The sequence below is a fragment of the Apodemus sylvaticus genome, chromosome 16 (assembly GCF_947179515.1).
Source record: "Apodemus sylvaticus chromosome 16, mApoSyl1.1, whole genome shotgun sequence".
Classification (NCBI taxonomy): Eukaryota; Metazoa; Chordata; class Mammalia; order Rodentia; family Muridae; genus Apodemus; species Apodemus sylvaticus.
Window position 1 is genome coordinate 60,193,266 of NC_067487.1, and position 25,631 is coordinate 60,218,896.

General features: G+C 44.5%; 1 protein-coding gene across 1 annotated transcript in view; it reads left to right on the forward strand.

Annotated features, from left to right (window-relative positions):
* Positions 1 to 1,408: 1,408 nt before the first annotated feature.
* The window catches only part of Ocln (occludin), a 62,142-nt gene continuing 37,919 nt past the window's right edge, over positions 1,409 to 25,631 (forward strand). Inside the window, 4 exon segments of the mRNA XM_052159942.1 lie at positions 1,409 to 1,593; positions 12,667 to 12,783; positions 13,896 to 14,562; positions 18,334 to 18,495. Of these exon segments, the coding sequence (XP_052015902.1) occupies positions 12,722 to 12,783; positions 13,896 to 14,562; positions 18,334 to 18,495 (891 nt within the window). The 5' untranslated portion in view covers positions 1,409 to 1,593; positions 12,667 to 12,721.

Here is a 25,631-nt window from a genome sequence, read left to right on the forward strand (position 1 = left end):
GCTTACGGACAGTTTATTAGCTACAATGTGGTGCTGGAAACTGAACAAGGAGAAGCACATAGAAGAGCAACCACTGTGTCTAACAGCTGAGCCATCTCTCCGGCCCCTAAGAGTACACTTTGCAAGGACAAATTTTTGGTATGTGAACTAAGGATGGAACCCTAGGACTTCAAGCATGGCAGGGAGGTGTTTTGGGGATATGATGCACCCCCCCCCAGTCAATCTATATTTATTTATTTTTAAATAGGAAAACACCACCATCACCACCAAACCTCCTATGAAATACTCTTCAGAACAGGGCAAAATACACAATAAGGTAATAGGTGTTTACAAAAATGTTTCCTTGCATAATTATAATCTGAGTTGGAATGTTTGGAAATATTAGCAATCTGACAGCTAACATTAAGAGGATTAACCTGGCTTCCTTAGGGTTAATATCAGTTTAATCTGCATCAATCAAAAACTACAGTCACATTGAAATAATTACAGCAATGACTTCATGAAAAATTCCTAATTAGATTAACAATCTATTAAGGCTTTCATCATTTAAAATTTTACTTCCGGAAGTACTGAATTGTGCTTTAAGGTTTAACGCAAAGGAGAACCACACCTGTAGCTACTTAAAGGCAGAAAGGAGTATGGGAGAGGAAATGCATTAGTAATGCAGACATTCAGTACTGGGACACAAAGGGAAGCAGGGCTTACGAAGTTTAAACTCTCATCTTCAGTGCAGATAGCTAACTTTAACTAACAAGAACTAAATCTCTATATCGTAGACTACAATTAATATGAACTACAACACAATCGCACTCACGCACACAACAGAGTTATAGACAGAGTAAAAAATTACAGCCCTTAGCAACCAGATTGGTTTTGCTTTTTTTTTTTTTTAGCCAAAAAAGAATACCGAAACGGCTTTAAATCCCTTTAGAGGAGCCTCAATCACACAGTAGTTACATTTAGTGCGTGCGTGGACGAGGATCCTGAGGCCCCGGGATTCCGTGTGACGCGCACATCGACAGTAATCTTCATTTTAACCAGTCCAGAGGATAGTCTTTTCCTGAGGTGCTAGTAATTAGCACTTGTGAAAAATGTTCACTCTTTTGCTGGAACAAGCATCTGGATACTGCTTCCCACCAAGCATTTAATCAAAACCTGGCAGCAGAACACAGTAGAAAGAGGACTAGCACAACAGCTCCCTTCTGACCTGACTCTCCTTCTCCCGGAACCAACGCCCCACAGCAGGCGGAGATCCAAGCACCCCCAAAATGGTCTGGGATCACCCCCTTGCCTCCACGGTCCTGAGACCCTCCTCTCCGTACGCCCCCGCCCCTCTCCAGCCAACGTCGGTGCTGTTCCTTTAACTCTGCTTGCACCGGGTGGTGAGCCCTGCCCGGTCCTCCCGCCTCCTTCTCCGCCGCTCCCTCCCCCTCCCATCGGAGTTTCAGGTGAATGGGTCACGGAGGGAGGAGGCGGGCCACGCCACACCTCGTCGCTAGTGCCCACCTCCGGGTCCCTCTTTCCTTAGGCGACAGCGGTGGAGTTGCGGGAGAGCGGACCAGCGCAAGGAGCAACAGGCTAGGGGCGCAGCAGGTGGGTCCCCAGCGCGCACAGCCCCGGGGCGGATTCGGCCAGAAATTGGTGCGCATGCCCGGGGGCAGGGGGTGGGGGAGGCGGAGACCGTCCTCCCGGCACAGTTGAGCTGTGGATTGGCAAAACGCGGGCGGCGGCAGGTGCACCTGCCAGGTGAGCACCCCGGGGTTCCGGCCGCCCAGGTAGGTGCGAAACGGGTGCGGTGCCGGGGGTCCCCCAGGGCGACGCGCCGGGGCTGGGAGGCGAGGCGCGGGGAGGGCACGCAGAGCTAGTTTCGGTGGCAGTTTCGCCCTGGACTCGGCTCTCGCGGAAACCAGAGAAGAGCCTGTGCCTGAGCGCAGTGCGGGAGGATTTGGGGGGCTCTCTCTCTTTCTCGGAGTCGGGGGCGAAACCTTGCCACCCGAAATGCTCGGGCAACGTTCTGCTTTTACCGAGGCGGGAGCCTCGGGGGCGGATCCAGCGCTCAACTGGGGCGCTGGAGATCTGTGAGCTACTCGGGGTCTCCAGTTAGGGTTGGAGCTGGGCGACGCAGGACGACATAGATCCCTATGGTCCTCAAGGTTTCCTCCCCTTTGGGTAATTCATCCCAGGAGAGGGAGAGGCCGGGGGTCGTCTGCAGGGTCCCCGGAGTCTTGGCTTGTATTATTCTGGCTGTTTGGAACAGGGGGCGGTGCGTGCGCCCTTGTTGATTTCAGCTCTCGGTGTTCTTTTCGAGTGAGGCTGGATTTCGAGGGAAGCTGCTCACGCGGTGGATTCTCATCCGTGACCACGGGCCGGGGACCTGCCCCGGGGCAGGGCCTGCTCTGCTGCCCTGCTCTGGCCGGGCTGCACCCGAGAGCGGAGCTGCCGTGGTGCGCACGATCTCGGAGACCCGCAGTCTGCTTAGGCGGTCCACTTTCCAGACCTCCTGGGCAAAGTCGGCTCCGCGAGTCTAGCGGCGAGTGGCCTGCGTCGGAGGAAGTGTGTGGGGACAAGTGGGTGGGGATCAAAATGGCCTCTGTATCTGGTCGCTGGAACAACTCTGAGCCCCTTTCGTCCTAGGTGGAGTGACTGGTGTTCCAGAGGGAGCGGAGGTATCATCGTGCCTGCCCGGGGCTCACCGGGCAAACTGCCACTAGGGGAATTACCTGGGGCGGGGAGGAGGCAGCTTTCCAGGCAGGTAGCCGTGTGTGGCTCTCACATACAACAGGTGTATTATTGGGATCATCGGAAAAGAGGAATGCTTCTCTGCAAGGCGCGTTCTGGCGATGCTTTCTGTGGTTCATGCGTTGTTCAACTACATATCCCTGAGTATAACAGTAGTTCCTTTGCACTGTATGTATAAATCTTAAGTTTCTTTTCTTTTTTTCCCCCTTTGTATTTATCTAGCTGTTAGTGCTTCCTTTGTTAGGCAATGAATGGGGTGCCAAGGTTGGCCGGTTAGACTTAAGCGGGGAGGGGGCATTCTCCACATTCCGGCAGCTTCCAGGCAACTTAGGAAGTGTGAGGATCTTTGCTAAAGGTAAATTTTACCAGAACCCTATTTTAAAGGTTGGGGGAGGGGGAGGTAGCCTAAGGTTGGGATCTCAGCAAAGCTTCAAAAATCTAACAGTAGGCAGGATACAGAAAACTTAAGGCAACCAACCCATCAGGAGTAGCTAACTGGAGAGAATTTCAGAGACTATACCTACTATAGCGAGCAGAGGCAATTATCAAACCAGCCCATTTGTATCACTTCCACCTTTAAAATGGAGATTGCTGTGTATCATTTGTACTTTGGGGAACACCGTTTAGGGCTCTGCTCTAAGTACCTCACCGCTGAGCTGTGGACCCCCAACCCCCAAGCAAACTTGTATTTTAGTTTGTAATCTTTCTTGCCTATTGTTTGGAGCACCTAGGCTTTTCTGTTTGTTTGTTTGTTTTGTTTTCTTTTTTTTTTTTTTCCCTGAGGTGCTTGGGTTTTGTAGTTTGGGACAGGGTCTTTTATTCTGCTTTTCTAAGAAGCTAGACATGATGTTAGCTTCACTTTGTTGACTTTCCTCCTTCCGTCTCAGAATGTAGTACGCACAGTCTTTGGCTGACCTCAATTTGATACATTTACTATTAATTTGTGTAGTTTAAGATCTTCCCTGCAGCCAGGCAGTGGTGGCTCATGCCTTTAATCCCAGGCAGGGGCAGGTGGATTTCTGAGTTTGAGGCCAGCCTGGTCTTCAGAGTGAGTTACAGGACAGCCAGGTCTATACAGAGAAACGTTGTCTCAAAAAAACCAAAAACAAACAAAAAAACAACAAAAAAAAACTTCACTGCTGGACTAAAATCCCAAGTCCTTAGCACCATGGAGCACCAGTCTTATTAACCGAGTATATGATGCTAAGGACCAGCAGGTGATCAGGGAAGGTGATGGTTAAGACATATGAGTGCTTCTGGAGCTCCAGTGTTCTCCCTGGGGGCGGAGATGGTGATGCCCGAGGTCAGGTACGGAAGAACATGACTGAGTGGTCAGGAGAGCATCCCTGAGACTATTTGAACTGTGAACTGACCTTGCAGACGTGACTGGCAACATCAAGATCCCCACTGGGGGCGGAGCATAGTGTTTCAGAACTTGGGAGGCAGAGGATTTCACAGATGGATCTCTGGGAGTTCAAGGTCAGCTTGGTCTGCAAACTGAGTTCCAGACCATCTAGAGCTACATAACGAGATCCTGTCTGAAACAGAAAAGTTAAATTTTGGAGATTGGAAAGATGGCTCAGTGGTTCTAGAGGACCTGGGTTCAATTCCCAGCAACCGGGTCTGGCAGCTCACGACTGCCCATAACCGGGAGATGGCTTAATGGGTAAAGCACTCGCCAGCCCCGCATGGAGGGTGCTTGATTAGCATTACATAATGTCCTAGGTTCAATTTCAGTGGGCAGTGGGCGGAGTCGGGGCAAGAAGGAGTATCCTACCTGGGTTTCTTCATTTTATATATATATATATATATATATATATATAATTATATGTATATATGTATATATATATATGATCTGTTTATTTTACTTTTATGTATCTGAATGCTTTGCCTATGTATATATGTGTATGCACACATGTGCCTGTTACTGGATCACTGAAACCAGGGTTACTAATGGTTATAAGCCACTATGTGAGTGCTGAACCCTGATCTTCTGCAAGAGCATTGAGTGATTTTTAACCTCAGAGCCGTCTCTCCAGTCCCTAGAGAGATATTATGTATGTATGTATGTATGTATGTATGTGTGTATGTATGTATGTTAGATTGTGTTGTTTGTTTTTGAGACAAGATCTCTGTTTATGTAATTCCAGCAGTCCTGGAACTTGCTATGAAGACCAGGTTGGTCTCTAACTTGCAGAGAGATCCACCTGCCTCTGGCTCCCAAGTGCTGGGATTAAAGGCACTTGCAACTATACTTAAGCTTTAAACACACACACACACACACACACACACACACACAGACTCACTCTCTCTCTCTCTCTCTCTCTCTCACACACACACACACACACACACACACTCACTCACTTTCTCTCTCTCTCTCTCACACACACACATACACACACACACACTCTCTGTCTCACACACACACACACACACACACACACACACAGACTCACTCTCTCTCTCTCTCTCTCTCTCTCTCTCTCTCTCTCACACACACACACACACACACACACACACAGACTCTCTCTCTCTCTCTCTCTCTCTCACACACACACACTCTCTCTCTCTCTGTCTCACACACACACACACACACTCTCTCTCTGTCTCACACACACACACACACACACACACACACACACACACACACACACGTCTAGAAATGTGAGGTTTTCTGTGTAACATGTTCTGTAAGGAGCTGTTGGAGCTGCCTTTCCTCCTTTAGCTGCTGACATAGCTGTGTGTCTCTGGCCCTGCTAATCTTTATGCTCTGCTGATGAAAGTGACCCGTGGGCCCCTTAGGCCAAATCCTGGAGGTCCTTCCACCTCCACTGGGCAAGCCTGCTGCGCGCTACTCTAGCTGCGGGCAGTGAAACCTCACACTAAGTCCTAGACTTAGGGACCTTGAAGTTCTGTCTCTTAAAATACTAAGTAACTTCTGCCCAGAGCTGGAGCTCAAATGGTTATTTGTTATTCTTGGAGTGGGTGGAGTCAGGGCCAAGGAGGGGAAACTTCCCAACTTTGAGATGAAATCTGACCCTGTGGTTTTGGGTGTTTTGTTTTGTTTTTGTTTTTAACCATTTCTAGGACTACAAAGACGTTCTTAAAATATTTCAGGGCTTTTAGGGTAGTCTAAAAGGACATTAAAAGACAGCTAGTTCTCCAGGTCAAGTTGTCCAGGACAAGCATTTCCTGTTTTGCAATTGTTTTTTTCTAAAAAACACATTTGTTTGTTTTGATTTTTTTAAGATCCTGAACTTTCTTACCCTCTCTGGGATCTGTACCTAGGGTGGAACCTGATGTACACTGTTCAGATTTTTTTTTTCTTTCCTTTTTCAGTGTTAGGGATGGAATCCAAGACCACTGAGCTGCAGCTCAATATTTTTTTTTTTTTTACAGCATCCTAGATATGAACACTATTGCTGAGTACTCTCTTAAGATTTGGATACCCTTTGCTAAAATTCTTACCAAAGGAAATGTACTTTTTGTGTGGGGATAGAGAATGTGCCTTTGAGAAGACCTAATGAACATCTGCCAAGCCGGATCTTTTTGTTCTGTGTAATCATGGGCATTTATGAATTAAGCAGCGTACTCAATTTTCCAGCCACCCTCCCCTCCTAATCAAAATTCCCCCTTTTGACAGAGACATTAAGTGGCCTAGAGAACATGAGAAGGTATATGAGGTAATGAACAGGGCGGATAGAACAACCACGTTTCTTCAAACTCATTTTGATCCCTCAGTTTTCAGGGAGCAGGCAGTGGCAAAACTTCTTGGCTTCAGCAACATGTTTACTATCTTTATTTTTTTTCTGATTCTTGGTTTTGAACTCAGGGCCTTATGGTTGGCTGCCACTGAGCTGTACCTGAAGCCCACAGTGTACATTTATTTCTAAGTGACTTACTTATGCTTCCAAACACTTCAGTGCCTGAGCACTAACCTTACCCACCGTCCAGATAACCACTGCAGGTACAAATGCATTTGCTTACTTTCTCTGCCAAGGTTGGGGTCATTCCCCCTTCTGACTGAGACATTAAGTCATCGAAGCGGCCCAGAGAACTTGAGAAGGTATATGAGGTAATGAACGGGGCGGATAGAACAACCACGTTTCTTCAAACTCATTTTGATCTTGCAGAGACCTTGCTCGTTCTAGATGGATTCCTAGCCCTTGGGATATTAGTTATTCTTTCCAGTGTTTGGTCAGCTGCAAATCTGGGTAACCTTGTCGGCTGTGACCACGAGAGGCCTCACTCCAGGTGAATATAAATGCTCCATTCTTCATGCTAATTAGAAGCTGTTATTGGGTTCCTTGGGAACCTGCCTGATCCTTCAGATTCCTCCAGATTCCCTGGATTCCTTCTCTGGGATCTTGCCTGGTAACCTTCTTCAGAGGGGGAACCAAGGTGTGGCAGGAACTGTTAAAATCTGCTTTATGAAAATGTTTTATACTTTAGAAGTCTCTGCTACTGGAAGAAACATGACTGCCAAACTCCACTTCTAGGAAACAACATTTAGAAAAGGAGTTTTGTTTGAATGTCTGATAACTAAAGCCTGAAACTCAATCATGTTTTTAATAACTGATTCTGAGCCTGGAATTATGGGATAGTCAACATCACCTTCCTCCTGCTCCTCCTCCTGCTCCTCCTCCTGTTCTTCTCGTCAGAGTCAGGGTCTCACTATGTAAACTTAGCTGCCCTAAAAATTGTTCTAAATCAGGTTAGCCTTAAACTTATAGAGATCCTCCTGCCTCTGCCACCTGAGTGCTGAGATTAAAATTGTGTGCCACCACATCTGGTTTGCCTTTTGTGTTAAAAAAAAAAAAGGTTTATGTAGTAATGTGTAGGTGTGTGTGTGTGCCCAATTTGCTTCTGTGCACCACATGTATGCAGGTCCTTGAAGAAGGCATGGACTGTCAGATCCCTGCATCTGGAGTTCTTGGTTGGCACTCGCTGCTTTATGTGGGTGCTAAGAGCCCGAGCTCGGTCCCCTGTAAGAGCAGTAAGCTCTGGAAGTGGCGCAGCCGGCTCTCTTGGCCTCTTGCACTATTCATGGACACAGTCTTTTGTTTTGTTTTGTTTTTTGTTTTTTTTTTCTGGATTTTTTTTTCTGAGACAGGGTTTCTCTGTATAGCCCTGGCTGTCCTAGAACTCACTCTGTAGACCAGGCTGGCCTCGAACTCAGAAATCCGCCTGCCTCTGCCTCCCAGAGTGCTGGGATTACAGGAGTGCGCCACCACCGCCCGGCACATGGACACAGTCTTAATGCTGAAGTCCAAGTTGGACTCAAACTTGAGGTAGTCCTCCTGTCTCAACCTCCAAGTGCCAGGCCAGTGGAGAACTCACAGTGTGGCCCAGACAGGCCTTGACCTCATGCAAATCCTCCTGTTCAAGCCTCCCAAATGCTGGGCTTTCAGAGTTGCGTGCGCCATGGTGACTGGCTCTAGGACTTGTCTTGAGTGACTGAGTTGTAGGCGTAGAAGGTCTAGGATTCCTTAAGTTCAGTGTTGTCACTGTTGGACACTCAGTCTCAGAAATAAGGTCTTACGTTCAGTAACATTTACAGTTTTTCCCTACTGTTCTTCCAAACATCGTTTAGGAAGCCATCTTGACTTTTGTCTCTCAGAGCCCCATTTGGGTTTAAATCTCTCATGTTTGTATTTCAACAAGAGATGAAGAAATTGACAGAGTGCTAGTTACAGGGCTGTGTACACTTAGGGCGTATACATTTGTTTATTGTGCATTGGTAATGTGAAAATGGAGTTTTTCCTCCTGGCCCCATGCTCCCAGAATAATGATTCTGAGACTCAAAATATATTTACAAACACCTTGCCCATAAGCTCTGCTCGGTTCCCTGATTAGGACGTAACTTAATATCCCATTTATTCTAATCTAAGCTGTGCCACGCGGCTGGTTATCTCTGCCCAGCTGCCATCTTGTCCTCCTCCACACCTTGGCTCTCTCCCAGCATTCCCACTCCCTACCTGATATCCCACCTTCTGTTTCCAGCTTATAGGCCAATCAGCATTTTATTGGCAGGTGCTGCATCCTATAGTATACAAGAGATTTTTCTCTACCTGGTAAAATGGTTTTAAAAAAGCAAATGACCACCAGGAAGTACCTTAGTCCTGGCCCATTGCCAACTCGTAGCCTGAAAACCATTTGTCTTTAAAAACTGCTGAGAAGTAGAGGCGCTTGCCTGGAATCCCAGCATTCAGGAGGCAGGGTTTCAGGCCAGCCTGGATGACAGAATGAGTTGCCAGGGCTACAAAGAGAAACCCTGTCTCAACAAATAAACAAACAAACAAACCCCACAAAATGAGAAGTTATCTTTGCTTGGTATTTGTGTTGTTATTACCTGGATTTTTATTTTTGAGGTTTTTATCTAATATACACAGTCTTATTCTGAGATTTGGAATCACCTATTTAGTCATGTGGAAGAGAATTACTATGTAGTTTACATATCGAGTTTTAAAAGTCTAAATTGATCTACTTGGAGTAGTGTAGAATTGGATGGACATTATTTGAAAGTGAAAACAGATTTTGTTTTAATATACTCAGATCATAGACCTTGCTCCAGCGTCTCTTGGAGGCACCACTTTGTTAAATTGTCCTGGTAGTTTTTCATTACCTTCAGCCTGAAAGCACACGAGGTTTTGCAGGCAGTATCCATGGTCCAGTCTGATTCATGTAAATGTTGAGCAAATGTTTGCACATCTACCCTGTGCCAGGTGCTGCTTTAATCAGTGAACAACATGCAAAAACTCCTGCTCACATGGAGATTACCTAGTGGAGCTAAAGTTCTCTTCGTTGGTAATCAATTACTAATGTTGCCTGGAAAGAACTTACTGTAGCTGGCGTATACCCTGCCTGAGGGGCAGGAAGTGTTCAAAACTGTCAGACTGAACATACACCCTAACTCTAACCCTAATTCTAACCCTAACCTGTTCATTTGTTCATTCACTTGCTAATTTTTTCATTCCTTCGTTCCTTCATTCTTAGTATATTTTTGTATATTTTCTGTGCACACAAGTGTGCACACCACAGCATGTGTGTGGAGGTCAGAGGACAACTTGCAGTTATTGTTTCCCTCTTTTCCTTCATGTCGGTCCTGTGGATAGAACTCAGGTCCTTATCCTTGGTGGCAATTCCCTTTACCTGCTGAGCCGTGTCATAGGCCCTTTCTTGGCTTTTCTAACACTGGGTTTTCTAGAATAAACTCCAGCTTGTAGTTCTCACTGGTTAGTGTATTTCCTAAAGATCTCTAGGGTGCTGTGGAGTCACCTTGGATGGGGGCAGATCATGTCCCGATTCTCTGCTTCATGGACATTAACACCAGTTGTCCAGTGCAGGAAAGCTAGTATATGAAATGAAATTCACTTAAAACCTCTGAGAGTGGAGGGGACAGGAGATGTGGGTCTGGTTGCATCTCAGTGACTCTCTAGCGTTGAGCATGGTACTTCCTGGTCCTTTCTGGTCCTTTCTGGGTTTGTAAAGTAGATAAGCAAGGTGAGTTTGAGTCTTAATTGGGATTTTGTGGAGAGTCCCTGGCAGATGGCGGAAACCCAGGGCTGTTGCCTGTCCTTCGCCTGTGCTTTCTTAAGTCAGGGGCAGTGCTGCTGCCACTCCGGGGTGCCCCCTTTTGACTGTCTTCTTGGTCCTAACTCAGTCGTACGTCTACTGCGGAGAATCAGGCTGGTTTCCTGTTTCTCACCTGAATGAGACGAGAAACTCTCACGAGACGATCAAAGCACTTTGTACTCTTTACTTTAATAGATTACCATGTCCATATATGGCTTCCTCGCTGGCCCATAAACGATCCCCAACCTCATACATATCAGCACTTAACCAGCTTGGGTGACCTTCCTTCCTTCCAGGGCACTGCTAGCTAATGGCTTCCTGACTTATCCCTTGTCACTCTCCATCACGGATTCAACCTGAAGTAGAGAGAGTGTGTGTGTGTGTCTCATGCTTCTGCAGGCTCTTCTGTGCAGTGCAGGTGGCCTCTTTAATAAGTATGTGTTGATTGAGTGAAATTGCCTTTTAGGTATTCAGAGAATTCTAGAACAAAAAGACTCCTCTTTTCTCTCAGGAAAGAACCCGCTGATACATGTTTCTCCTCTTGTAAAGATGACATTTTTGGAGAGTCGGAAAGCCGCACGAGAGAATGGGGTGGACGGCAATCACACCCACCGTCAACATCTGCGTTTTGTAATCACTTTTATTTTAATTAAGGGCGTGCTTTTAAATTAGCTTTTTGAAGTTTAGTGAACTCTGAAGGGCTGACAGGTGCCAGACACTGTTGTATCTGCAGAGCAGTCTCAAGTGCCCTCTCCTCTTACACAAGCATTTAAAGGTAATAGGAAATTATTTATTTTTCTTTCAGTTCTGGGGATTGAATCCAGGACCTTGGACATTTTAGGTAGGTGCTCCACTATGGGGCTAAAGTCGTCAGGTTTTTTGTTTTTTGAGAAAGGGTCATTTTTTTTTCTTTAAGATTTATTTATTTATTTTATGTATATGAGTACACTGTAGCTGTACAGATGGTTGGGAGCATCGTGTGGTTGCTGGGACTTGAACTCAGGACCTCTGCTTGCTTTAGCCCTGCTCTCTCAGGCCCAAAGATTTATTATTACATGTAAGTACACTGTAGCTGTCTTCAGACACCCCAGAAGAGGGAGTCAGATCTCATTACAGATGGTTGTGAGCTACCATGTGGTTGCTAGGATTTGAACTCAGAACCTTCAGAAGAGCAGTCAGTGCTCTTAACCACTGAGCCATCTCTCCAGTCCAAGAAACGGTCTTACTGTGTTGCCTAGGTTGGTCTCCAGCTGGAGTTCCTTTTGCCCCAGCTCTCTGAGGAGCTGAGATTTTTGGTGTATATCATTGTAGCTGGCATTGAAATGATTTTTTTTTGTTTTTGTTTTTTTTATTTTAAAAATGTAAGAGGCTGGAGAGATAAGTGGCTCAGTGGTTGAGAGCACTGGCTGCTTTTTCAGAGGACCCAGAATCAGTTGCCAGTGCCCACTTGGCAATTCACAACTGTCTGTAACTCCAATTCCAGGGGATCTGACACCTTCAAAGAGACACACCACAGGCAAAACCACCAATGAGCATCAAATAAAAATTAATCATTAATCTGTGTAGTTTCCCCGCCTCTTCTATGATAGTGGCTCATGCCTTTAATTCCAGAGCAGAGGGAGGCAGATCTCTAAATTCAAGGCCAGCTTGGTCTACAGAGTAAGTTCTGGGATAGCCAGGGCTAAACAGAGAAACCCTGTCTCAAACCAGCAACAAGAAAATAAACAAACAATGAAATGCATACAAACATCTGTGCTTATGTGCATGCACACGTGTGTGTGTGTGTGTGTGTATGTATGTATGTACACAGTGTCACACATGGAGTTGAGAGAACAGCTTGAAGGAGTTGGTTCTCTGTTGATTCTCTCTTTCCAATCTCCGTATTCCAGAGATTGAACTCAGGTCATCAGACTTGGTGGCAGACACCGTCCCTACTGTGACATTTTACTGATCCCAAATAGTTAGTTTTATGAATAAATCCTCCCTTCTCCCATTTATCTTTTTGAGACAAGATCTCATGCTAATGTCAAATTTATTTGTTTTTCTTTGTATGCCTTTGTTCTTAGTATTGGCTATTTATTGATTTTTTTCCTTCTATGTTATAAATGGATGTGAGGTTGCCATCACTGTAACCTAGAATTACATGTTTAAAGATACCTGTGTGCCAGGGCCGTGCAGAGTGCAATACTGGTCCCATGAGAAATGCCAGATTCTCTGTGCATAAGGAGTCGACGGTTGTTACATAAAGGGGCGGTGGAGTGAGTGGGCACTTGGAGACTGGAGTCTTAGGTTTCTCTGTGCTGTGAACTCCGCTGGCCTCAGTAATTCCATTGCCCCACTTTTGTCGCTTAGGTCCGCTTATCTTGGGAGCCTTTTCGTCTTGCTCATCATAAAGAGCAGGTGACCCATGACATCAGCCATGTCTGTGAGGCCTTTTGAGAGTCCACCTCCTTACAGACCTGATGAATTGTAAGTAAACGATGATTCCTTTTCTCTTTTCTTACATTTTTCAGTTGTGAGCCTAGCGTTTAGTGGCTGAACCATCCGTCTCTCCAGGCCTCTCTTTTCTCTTTTTCTACTGGGGTCTATTGCATGTAAAAGAAACTTCTATCCATTAAGTATTTGATTTTAAAATTTAAGGGGGGGGGCAGGGCTGTCATCATCAGCAGAGATCTAGCTCCTTTCCCAGTTCTGAACCCCCACTCCACCACCACCATGACCAAGCACTTAGGGCCCAGGACATGGCTCAGTTAGAGTATTTGCCTAACATGCATGAAGCCCAGTACCACAGAAGCCAGGCGTGGTGACACATGCCTTAACCCCAGCATTTGGGAGGTGGAGACAGGAGACTCAGAAGGTCAGCTATATAATGAGATTGAAGTCAGCCAGTGCCACATGAGATCCTGTCTCAAATAGTAACAAGATAAACAAACAAAACCCCCTAAAGCCGATATGGTAGTGCATTTTTTTTCTCCTCTTCTCACTTTTGCCTCTCCACTACCAAGCACAATGTCCGCATAAGTCCGCCTGGCATCTCCAGCAGTCAGCCGTCAAAGAATCGATGAATGAATGTGCTTTCTGATGTCCAGAGTAAGGTGGCTAGGAATTGTACAGGATTCTGAATAGGCTGGCATGGGCATTGCGTTTAAATGCACTTACCATGTTCCACAAGGGAAAAAGATGCATTGTTCTAAAGCCGTCTGGGTCCCATCCACATGCACGGTGGTTGCTCCCAGTTCTGGAAATGGAACTTAGAAACCTCATGCTTACGAGACAGTACTCTGCCATTGAGTTAATATCACCAGCCCCATTAGCTGACATTTTGCATATTTCCAGATGACCCTCACACGGGGCAAATTTTGGAGGTCCTTTGCTCTTAAAGGTACCAGAACAGCCCTTGTCAAATACGGTTCCCAGAGCAGCAGTGTCTGCATCAGCTGGAAACTTGATCCACTTCAGACTTGTTCTCCTACGGAACCAGCAACCCCTTTACTGTTCAGAGGGTTTAAAATAGTTTCATCTGCAAGGCTAATCTTATTCCAGGAAGCTGTTAACTTGGGGTCTCTCTATTTCCTTTTCAGCAAACCCAATCATTACGCACCAAGCAATGACATGTATGGTGGAGAGATGCACGTCCGACCGATGCTCTCTCAGCCGGCGTACTCTTTTTACCCAGAAGATGAAATTCTTCACTTCTACAAATGGACGTCGCCTCCGGGAGTGATTCGGATCCTGTCTATGCTCATTATTGTGATGTGCATCGCCATATTTGCCTGTGTGGCTTCCACGCTGGCTTGGGACAGAAGCTATGGGACAGGCCTCTTTGGAGGAAGCCTAAGCTACCCTTACGGAAGTGGCTTTGGGAGCTATGGTGGTGCCTACGGTTATGGCTACGGTTATGGCTATGGAGCGTATACAGACCCAAGAGCAGCAAAAGGCTTCCTGCTGGCCATGGCAGCCTTTTGCTTCATCGCTTCCTTGGTAATATTTGTTACCAGCGTTATAAGGTCTGGCATGTCCAGAACGAGAAGGTATTACTTGATTGTGATCATAGTCAGCGCTGTCCTGGGTATCATGGTGTTCATCGCCACAATCGTGTACATAATGGGAGTGAACCCAACTGCCCAGGCTTCTGGGTCTTACGGCTCACCGCTGTATACCATCTGCAGCCAGTTTTATGCTCCTGGAGGCACCAGTCTCTACGTGGATCAGTATTTGTATCACTACTGCGTGGTGGATCCTCAGGAGGTATGAAGAGTTCCTTGTTCTCCCCACACTCAGTCTCCTCTCCGTAAGATTAGAGACACTCAACTAGAACCTGTAGACATTCAACTAGAAGAGTCAATATGGGAACATTTTAAACAAAACATGTCAAAGTCCTACTTCAAATTATGCCAAAATTCGGGGGAGGGACTGAGTGTCATTATTAAGTCATAATTAACACTCCATATATTAATACCTATCTAAAGGATATCTTGGTGATTAATTATGTGTCCATTAGCAGTTGATCATGTTGTCGTAACCCACCCCGGCAGCCATAATTTACTTCATCTGTTTGCTTGTTCTCTGGTATTTCATAGACTTTTTACAAGATATGGTCTCTTATGACTGGCTTCTTTCACTTGGTATATATATTTTAAAGGTTTATCTGTGTTATCATCATGTATAAGTCCTTTATTTTTCTTTACTGATGAGTGATTTAAGAATATATGTCACATTTTATAGACCCATCAGTCTTTGAACATTAAGTGTGCTTCTGCTTCTTCCGTTACCTATGCTCTTATGATCTTTGATGTTTGCATGACTCTCAGCATCGCTTGAGTTGTGAGTAAACCTATGGATACAGTTGATGAGCTGTGCGGTGATGCTCCAGAGATGTGTGAGGGTCCTAACCTTTCTGCGCCCTCTCCACTGCCTGTTACTGTCAGTCTGTCTGGTTCTGGTTGTGCTAATGGCTGTGACGTGGTCCTTTAGGTGGCTTTTTCTGTGTTTGTTTGGTTTTGGAATAGGATTTTGCTCTGTAGCCCAGGCCATCCTTGAACTCACAGCAATTCTGCCTTAGCATCCTGAGTGCCTGAATGACAGAAATGCTACTTTGCTGTACTTGTACTTTGATATTTTTTCCTTGATAGCCAGTGGTCCTGAGCATAATTTAATATATGCATTGGATACTTGTCATCACTGGATATTCAGAATTTTACTTTTAAAATTGGCCGGTTTTAAATCTTTATGATATGCAAGTCCGTATCAATGCTTAGCAAATATTTCTTATTTTTCTCTCTCTCTTTTTAACTTGTTTTTTAAAACATGATATTCTTTACACAGAACTTTAGTTTTGATAGACTCTTATTTGTCTGGTTTTTCTTTTGATGTTTTTTGCTTTTGGTGTTTTATCAAAAAAAGTAAGTGTTCTCTATAAAATTTGCTTTTTCTTTTTAATGATTTCATCCTCTTTGGAGTCAGGGTCTTATCAGATAGCCCACATTGGCCTTGACATTGTGATCCTGCTACAGCATCAACGTGTAACTATAGGTACATGAACTACCTTCCATGCTCCACTAAATTTTCTCCAAGCCAGTCAGTGTCCAAAACAAGTTGATTGTATGGATGATGGATAGAGCTAATTGGTGGAAAGCTTGCTTATCACGTATGAGGCCCTAGGTTAGAAACATCTGGGCTTGGATATGGTTCAGTGGGCAGAGTGCATGCCCAATCCACAAGGACTTGAGTTTGGAACCCAGAACCCATGCAAAAACCCAAGTATGGTGGGTGTGCACAAGTAGCCCCAGTGTAGATGAGACAGAAATAGGCAGCTCCGAGGGGTTCCCTGGCCAACCAGTCTAGCTGAAATGACACACTGTAGATCCACGGAGAAACCGTTTCTTAAAAACATGAGAATGATTGATAGAGGACAACACCAGCTGTTGACCTTTGACCTCCTCTCCAACTTAGGCATGCATATGTATTCCCATGTGCACACACAAGGAACTGCACTCTCTCATGCAATGTATGTGCATGCAGGCACACACACACACACACACACACACACACACACACAGAGGTCATAAACAAGAACATTTACTTTTTGAGTCTCATTTGATCACATTTATCTATGCTTCTGTCCTTATACCCATACTATACTCTCTTATTTTAGCATTATAGTAAGTTTTGAAATTGTAAAGTGTGGATTCTCTAACTTGGGTCAAAATTACTTTGACTAGATTATTTCTTGCATTTCCATATGATTTTTAGGATTATCCTTTAGCATAATCCTTGTGCACGGTAGGATGAGTTTTAGTTTTTGCAATCCCACTTGCTAGGGCTTTGAAGAGTTGCCTCAAAACTGTAGATTGGTTTTGGGGAATCTTGTCATCTTTGCAATTGTAAATCTTCTAGTCAATGAACAGAGAGCCTCTTCCCATTTTCTTCAAGGGATTTGGTAATTTCCATAGTGTTAGTACCTTTTTGTCCAGGTGATTCCACGTGCTGCCAGGGTAAAACCCTACCTTCGGAAACTGTGATTCATCTTAATTCCATTAAACCACAAATACTGCTGCTGGTTTCTTTTCTCCTCTTGACTCCCGGAATGTTCATTCTTTTTCCTGAATGAGTCACTCTTGCGGGTTAGACTTTCTCCACCGACTGCCTGGCTTTATTTTGAAGATGGAGTGTTTTCCTTGCTGGTGTAGGTTTTCAGAGTGCCTGCTGCTACTGTTCAGACCTGTCTGTGGTGGGCACTGAGAACTGGCAGAATTGGTGTGTCTAACTCACCACACGCCCGTCCGTCCCTCTTAATCGGCTGGCTATTTGAAACCTATATTCTTGGTGAAAGGATGTCACTGTGAGGTAGACGGCGGGAGGGAGAGCTCCTGCTCCCATGAGTGTGTAACCAGCACTGGTCTCCAGTTCAGGTGCACTCAGGCCAGTGTGCCACCTAATGCGACATCAGGGGAGGAGGCTTCATTGTTACCAGGTCCTTTCTACTACAAGGCATTGAAAACAGAGGAACTTGCTAGATCAAAGGAATCATTCATCCATTTGCTCTAATTTATAGGTTGGTTAGATTAATATCTTTATCATTTATGTTAAGATAGATCCCCTACCTATCTCCAGGCAATGGTGGCACATGCCATTAATCCCAGCACTTGGGAGGCAGAGACAGGCGGATTTCTGAGTTCGAGGTCAGCCTGGTCTACAGAGTGATTTCCAGGAACACCAGGGCTATACTGAGAAACCCTGTCTTGAAAACAAAACAAAAACAAACAAACAAAAAAGATAAATCCCCCATGGCCCTAAAACTTAACAGTATAAAAAGAATTGCCAGGCATATTTCATAAACAGGGTTGTAGGTATGATTTAGTATCTAAAACTGCTTCTGAAAATAGCAGTTTTTAAACTCCTTAGAAGTAAGAGTTTGAGGCTGTCTAATCAATCCTAGCACCTGGGAGGTAGAAAGGCAAGAAGATCAATAGGTTGAAATCACCTTGAGCTATGTATAGAGAGTCTGAGGCTAGCCTGGGCTACATGAGACATTGTCTAGAAAAAAAAAGAAATAAAACAAAGGGGCTGGAGAGATGGCACAGTGGTTAAGAGCCCTGTCTTCTCTTGCAGAGGACCTGGGTTCAATTCCCAGCACCTACATGGCAGCTAATACCTGTCTGTAATTCCAGTTCCAGGGCATCTGACACCCTCACACAGACATACATGCAGGCAAAACTCCTGTAGCTGTGAAATGGGGTTCTGATAGCTCCTAGCTAAGCAGGGTTTGAGTACTGAGTCATGTGGAATATGCCCTTTTGTTTATGTGCACGGAGCTCACTCTAAGAGTGTTTGGCTAGCTTTAGTCCAGTTGGTGTGGGCTAGTTTTATGATACATAATCTGTGACAATTTACTTTTAGTTTTATACCTATTAAACCACAAGACCTCAGGCTCTTTAGTATGGGTTTTAGCTCCTAGAAGGTAGGTTTCAATTAAAGCAATTAAAATTAATTATGCCAATATCTTTCATTCTGTTTTAGGCTATAGCCATTGTCCTGGGGTTCATGATCATCGTGGCTTTTGCTTTAATCATCTTTTTTGCTGTGAAAACCCGAAGAAAGATGGACCGGTATGATAAGTCCAATATTTTATGGGATAAGGAACACATTTATGATGAGCAGCCCCCCAATGTGGAAGAGTGGGTAAGTTCAAACAGAGCAAAAACACTTTTAACCTTTGATTACATTCTCACCTTATGTTCCCAATTGTTTTTTTGTACTTTGCTAAACCTCATGCTTAGAATCATTGTGTTTGTATGTTGTATGCTGTGTAAGTTGTCTTATTTTTTGTTTGTTTTTGTATTTGTTTTTGAGACAGAGTTTCTCTGTGTAACCGCCCTTGCTGTCCTGGAACTTGTTCTGTAGACCAGACTGGCCTCAAATTCACAGCGATCCTCCTGCCTCTGCCTCCAGAGTGCAGGGATTAAAGGTGTGCGCCACCACACTGGGCCAAGTTGTTGCTTGTTTGTTTTGCTCAGAATGTTTAAAAGGCAGGTCAGTGGGAACTGCTTTATTAAAGGGTAAACTCATTTCTGTTTTCAGGGTGTAGATCCAGGCTCTGGAAGGAATACCTCCTAGAAAATCACAGAAAGCTTGGCCTTTGCACAGTGCAAGAACTCCCACCCCCTTTTCTTTCTTTACTGCTTTGGAGGAGACACTGTTGCCTACCGGGTGAGGCAGCAAGATAGGCAGCAGCATTGTGGGAATGGTTGCTGTCGGTAACTGTGTCATCTCATCGATAGCAGCATGGTCAATCACTGTGACTCACTTGTGTCCCATCTAGCTTATCAAATACCTAAGTGTGACAAAGACGGAGATGATAGATGTTTCTGTTTTAGGAGGGAGGCCATCGCACTTTAAATCTTACCAGGCTTCCTGTATGGTGTTCTTTTCTGAAAGCCTAGGAATCTTTCTTTGAAAGCACCTGCGCAGGGAGTGCTACTCAACCCTTTACCAAGAGTGTGGAAAGAGACTTTGTTTCTATTGGGATGCCATGAAAAGTAGCCATAGAAACTTGGTTTCCTTTTTTTTTTCTCTTCTGCTTCTTTCTTTTTTCCTTTAGTACTGGGTTCTGAATCTAGGGCCCTAGGTGCTAGCTAGCTAGGCACGCTGTCTGCCACTGATTTCTGTCCCTAAGTTTTTTTTGTACTGGCTACTTTTTGTTTTTATTCTTTGTGAGTTTGTGTTTAGTAGATTGTGAGGGGGATGTGTTTGGAGGCGTGGATCCCTGCTTGTGAGTATGGGTGTGCGAACTGCTACTGGTCCTGTGTGATGTCAGAAGAGAATCTCGGGGGTTGGCCCTCATCTTCCACCTTGCACTTGCTAGGCCAGCAGGTCCTGGGGGCTTCCCAGGATGCTTCTGTGCCTGCCTCCATCTTACCACAGAAGAACTCTGATTACAGACTTGCTGTTGCATCTGGCTTTTACCTGGGTTTTTTAACCCATTTAGCCATCTCACCACACTTCCTGTTTTTGAGATCGAATCTCCTTAAGTTGCCCAGGCTGGACGTGAACTTACACTATAACTAAACAGGCCTCCCAAGTAGCCAGGATCCCAGGCCTTTACCACTATGTCTGGATCTAGCCAGACTGATTTGTTGCCATGAAAACTAATCGGAATATTGGACGCTGGCTGACTCTAGGCTGTGGTGGCCACTGGCACTGGGGTATAGGAGGGCTTCAAAAGAGCTGATGATAAACTGGGAATGCCGGAGTTTTTAGGAAATCTACGAGCTTAGATGAAACTTACTTCTAGCTAGTGAAGGGGGAAAAAAAGAAGCCATGTTAAGAAAGCCAGCAAGGGTGTGGATTACCCACTGCAGGGTGGTGGGTGCTGTTCTCTGGCTTCGGTTGGAAGCTACTTCCTCTGTGAAGTGTGAAGCTTTGGAGGAGTTTTTTTTTCTTTTCGACCTTTAGCTCCAGGCGAGGCCACCTGTAGATAGGATTGGACAGTCCATTGTGGACCATGAGTAAATGTTTTGCTGAGAGTTTCTGGGTGTGTCAGGTTTTCACTGGCTGTCAGCATTTGTTTACTTATGGTTTCGAGAGAGGCTTTAAAAAAATAAATAAATAAACCGGCTCTAGGGAGACCAGCACCAGTGATACCAGAGACACAGTGAACTTTAGCCTCTCACCTGGTTTACTGTCTAGAAGGTTTAATCAGTTATAAGTGCTTTTGATAATTTGGTAAAAGATATTTACAGTAACTCATGGTGGTGGTGAGGAAGGGAAAGATAGTTCCCGAAAAGGCATTCCTTTTGGCTGGTGGCATAGCTAGGTGAGTATTTCCCTATCGTGTAGAAAGCCTTGGGTTCAACCCCTAGCCCTGAATATACCCACAAAAATTATTATTTTCATATGTAGTACCTTATGATAAGTGATTTGGGTAATTTAACCTCAAGCAAGAGTTTCTTCTCGTCTTCTGCCTACCGAAGCTCATTCCACTGAGCTCAGTTACACATTCAGTGCAACCCCAGTCTGTACTAGAGTGATGAGTGTTACTCACGAGTTGGGTTGGGTTTAACAGTTTATTACTATACTGAGTCTTGCCCCCTCTTTAGATTTTAGGATCACTCCTCGTTCCCTAGATTCTTTTGCATATCTATGAGAACATTTGTACCATTATAAGTTCCCAGTCCTGCATCTCTTGTGCAAGTGGTTTCTTTACCTTACTAGGGGGGGGGGGCACCGTTGTTGTTGTTGTTTTGAGGGAGATTGTACTAAATATAATTTAATAAATCCTGTCGGTGTTTCTTCCTTCCTTTGACCATTTATGTTCCTGGAATGAAAGACACACAGACACATACACACATAGAGACACACAGAAACACACACAGACACAGACACACAGAAACACACACACACAGACACACAGAAACACACACACAGACACAGATACAACACACACACACACACACACACACACACAGTCTTTATATTTTAATATAAAGCAGCATAATAGCCTATCCTTCATGCTGTTAGAATCTACTTCCTCTCCGTAGTTCCTGTTTCATCTGAAGTGCCCGCAGCTCCGGAGGTGCCCTCTGGGCCGTGTTCTCTTGGCCCCCCAGCCCTAGCTGCTCTTCTTGCTTCTGCATATCATGGCGGCTCGCCTTCTCCCTCCTGCCTTCTCCCTCCTGCATGTTCTTCTTCCATGGGACTCCTTTCTATACCAAGGCTGCTCCCCTCTCTTCCCTCCCCCCTGCCTCTTTTCCCCCAGCTATTGGCTCTGGTGTCTATATTAATGAACTGGGGTCCCTTGGGCTATTTGCAGACTCCAGGAGATCTTTTCTGGATTTGTTGCTCTTTGTAAAGTGAGCCTACCTTCCACACACCTTGTCCTTTAAAGTTGTTAAGTTTTCCACTTAACAGGCTGTTTTCCACTGTTCAGATGGGGTTGTTGTTGTGTGTTGTTTTTTTTCTGCAATTCTAGGGATGGAGCCTAGCACTTTGTGTGTGCTAGAAAGCTACTTTGTATTGAGCTGCATCTCCAGCCCTACTTCTACAGTGCTTTAGTTTTTATTCCAGATAGACTTTGACTCTGTTATGCCCCGAAATCACAGATTTCACTGTATTTTGATGGCTTAGAGGTGCTAAATGATAGTGTGTTTGCTTACCATGAGAAAGTCCCTGAGTTGCCCCCGCCAAAAGGATAAGGTATATCAACTGACTTTAAGCAGAAAGAATTTTGAAAATTCTCTTTTCATACCTGTTTGATATACTTCATTTATCATCTTACCTAATTACTTCTAAGTCAGAAGTATAATCCTACTCTTTATGTAAGTATAAAATCCTGTCATTTTGACCGAATATTATAGGTATTTTATCATGTCATTAAATCATCCTCAAAAACAGTTTTAAGGACCAACAAGATGGATCAGTGGATAAAGATGCTTGGTGCGAAGCCTCATGACCTTTTGTTCTTTAATAACAGAGATTCTTTTAAATTTTATTTTATGTCTATGGGTGTTTTGCTTGCAGAGCATGTGCATACCTGATATCCACAGAGACCAAGAGAAAGTGTTGAATCCCTGAATCTGGAGTTACAGGTGGTTGTGAGCTACCGTGTGTATGTGGGAGTTGGATCCAGGTCCTTTGAAAGAACAACCAGTCTTCTAAACCACTGATCCGTTTTTTTAGCCCTGATGACCGTATTTTAATTTATAGGATAGAAGGCGAGAACCAATTCCTGTTGCTTGTTTATGTGTGTATGTACACACACACACACACCACAAACACAAATACCTACATACACACACACACACACACACACACACCCCACAAACACAAATACCTACATAAAAATGTAATAAAATTTTATATATATATATATATATATATATATATATATATATATATATATATATATATATATATATATATTTGAGACAGGGTATAACTATGTATCCTTGATTGGCCTACAACTTGCTATATAGGCCAGGATAGCTTAGAATTCATAGAGATCCACCTGCCTTAGCCTCCTGAATGCTGGGATAACTGGCTTGAAAGTATTTTGATACTGTTAAAATTGAAGTATGATATATATCTATCCATATACTAAGTGTCTTAGTGACTGTTCTACTGCTTTGAAGGGATGCCATGACCAAGGCAACTCTTATAAAAGAAAGCATTTAATTCGGGGCTGCTTTATAGTTTCTGAAGTTTAACGCATTATCATCTTGGCGGGGAGCTTGGTGGCGTGCGTGAGTGAGTGTGTGAGTGAGTGCATGCGTGCATACGTGCGTGCGTGCGTGCGTGTGTGCACTGGGACAGTAGCTGAGAGCTACATCCTGATCTAGAAAGGTGGAGCGAGTGAGACTGGGCCTGGTGAGGGCTTTTGAGGCCTCATAGCCCCGGTGACCTATTTCCTCCAACTGGGCCACACCTCCTCCAACAGTCCTAATCCTTTCAGATAATTCTACTCCTTGGTGACTAAGCATTGATATATATGAGCCTGTGGAGGCCATTCTTATAAAAACCACCACATTCAGAATAAGTATAAAATTTAGTTGGATGGGGGTGGTACACACCTTTAGTCCCAGCATTTGGGAGGCAGAGGCAAGCAAATCTCTGTGCTCAAGACCAGCTTGATCTACAAATCGAGTTCCAGGATAGTTAGAGCCACACAGAGAAACTCCTGAAAAAAAAAAAAAAAACCCAAAAAACTGTAAGCTTGATGAGTTTTTATACACACGTATCTGTTTCATAACAGTCACAGAGAACACCTGTCTTCAGTTAGAAGTTCCATGAGCTCAGGTCCTCTGTGCCTCCTCGTCAGTTTGCAGAGGATGCTGACCTGACTCTCGTGTCTCTCAGGCCGAGTTGGGGAGATTCATTTGGATTGTTGTGCCTTTCACCTTGATACTTTGTTGTTACTTGAGTTGTATAAGTTTGGTGAGAAGAAACTTCTTGCATGATAGCTTTTAAGGAGCCTTTGGCTACTGGACAGTGGTGGTGACAGAAAATCTGTCTGGGGGAAAAACAAAAAGAGAAAGAAATACAAAGTAGGCTTTTTTAATTCTTTTGGTGGGGGTGGGGGTGGGGTAGGGGGTGTGGGGTAGGGGTGGGGGGATAGGGAATTGAGACAAGAGTCTCACTATGTAGCCCTGGCTGTCATGGACCTCATTTTGTAGACCAGGCTAGCCTCAAACTCAGAAATCTGCCTGCCTCTGCCTCCCAGTGCTGGGAGTAAAGGCGGCTTACTTTGTATTTCTTGTGTACATGTCTTCAGTTCTTTGGATTCTCCATAGTAGTATTAGTAAGCTAAAGGGTATGTATTCACATGGCGCAATTAGATAATGAGAAAATGCGAATTTATAGCAGCACCATTTGTGCATTGTACAACTGTTAACGGCATACGGGATTTCCACACACTTTTTTCTTTTCTAATTTTTAATTAATCATTTGCAAATTAGAATATAAGTTACACAATTTCCCTTTTCTCTCTCCAGTCCTTCCTGTATATACCCATCCCTACACATTTGCAGGGAGCATTCTTTTTGTGGACATCCATTAAGCAAGCCAAATCTGGTCCTATTTTTGGCAATTAGGTTTTTTTTTGTCAATTTTTGGAATTTTAAGTACTGGATTTTGTTTGTGGCAATTTTTAAGAAATTCTTAGTATAAAAATAATAAAATTTTGACGGGCATGGCGGCACATACACTTTAATCCTAGCACTTGGAAGTCAGAGGCAGGATCATCTGTGAGTTGGAGGCCAACCTGGTCTGCATAGTGAGCTTCAGGATAACCAGGGCTACATAGTGAGACCCCGTCTCTAAAAAACAAAATCAAACGTGTGTGTGTGTGTATGTGTGTGTGTGTATGTATGTATGTATGTTGTGTGTAGTTTTAAAAATCACCACCACCTTTTCCTGGGAGCTGCCTCGATACCAGCTCCTCCTGGATTTCCTTTTGTTTCACCGACTTAGCTCTGGGAGGGGCTGAGCTTCCGGCTCCCACCCAAGACCCTTGAATCCACGGATAAGAGACAGACAGCTTTGCTACTTTATAACTTGCCTGTTAGGCACACTTGCTGGGCTCAGATAACTGCGGCCTGGAAAGGCTTGCCCTTACCAATTTATTATCTCTGGTGCTCCTCCCACCCTGAGTTTACTTAGTGGCTTGTTTCACCGAGCTCCTGCAAAACATCTTTGGCCACCCACCCATAGCTCCCCGCCCCCTGCCAGGTCTTATGTGATTGCTACATCCCTTTTCCTCCAAAGCATGACAGAAAAGCCCCTCTTTTCTTCCTTTTCCTCCTGGGACCTGCAAGTCCCATCTGTACCTTCTGCCAGCAATTAGCTCATGGTGTTCTTTGTTAGCAAATCAAGAACTAAATCAGTTAGCATCAGAACCTCCCTGTGTGTGTGTGTGTGTATGTGTGTTCCTGTGGCAATATGAGAGCATGAGAGAGGGGTGCTGGGAATGAAACTCAGATCCCTTAGAAGATCAGAAAGTGCTCAGAACAGCTGAGCCCTCTCTGCAGCCCCTGTACCACACCTGCTTTATCCATTCTCTAGTTGATGGACCCATAGGTTATTTATATTAATTTTTAAAAGTTTATTATAATTTTTAATATGTATGGGTGTTTTGCCTTCATGTATGTTTTGCCCATCCCTGGAGTGGTGTAGCAAATAGTGCCGTGTGCGTGTGTGTGTGTGTGTATGTGTGTGTGTGTGTGTGTGCTGAGCAGGTCTCCAGTCTCTTTCTTGAGTGTTGTGAGTAGCAGGGGAGTAGACATGGGAGTGCAGACACAGGATCTCACTATTTTCAAGATCCT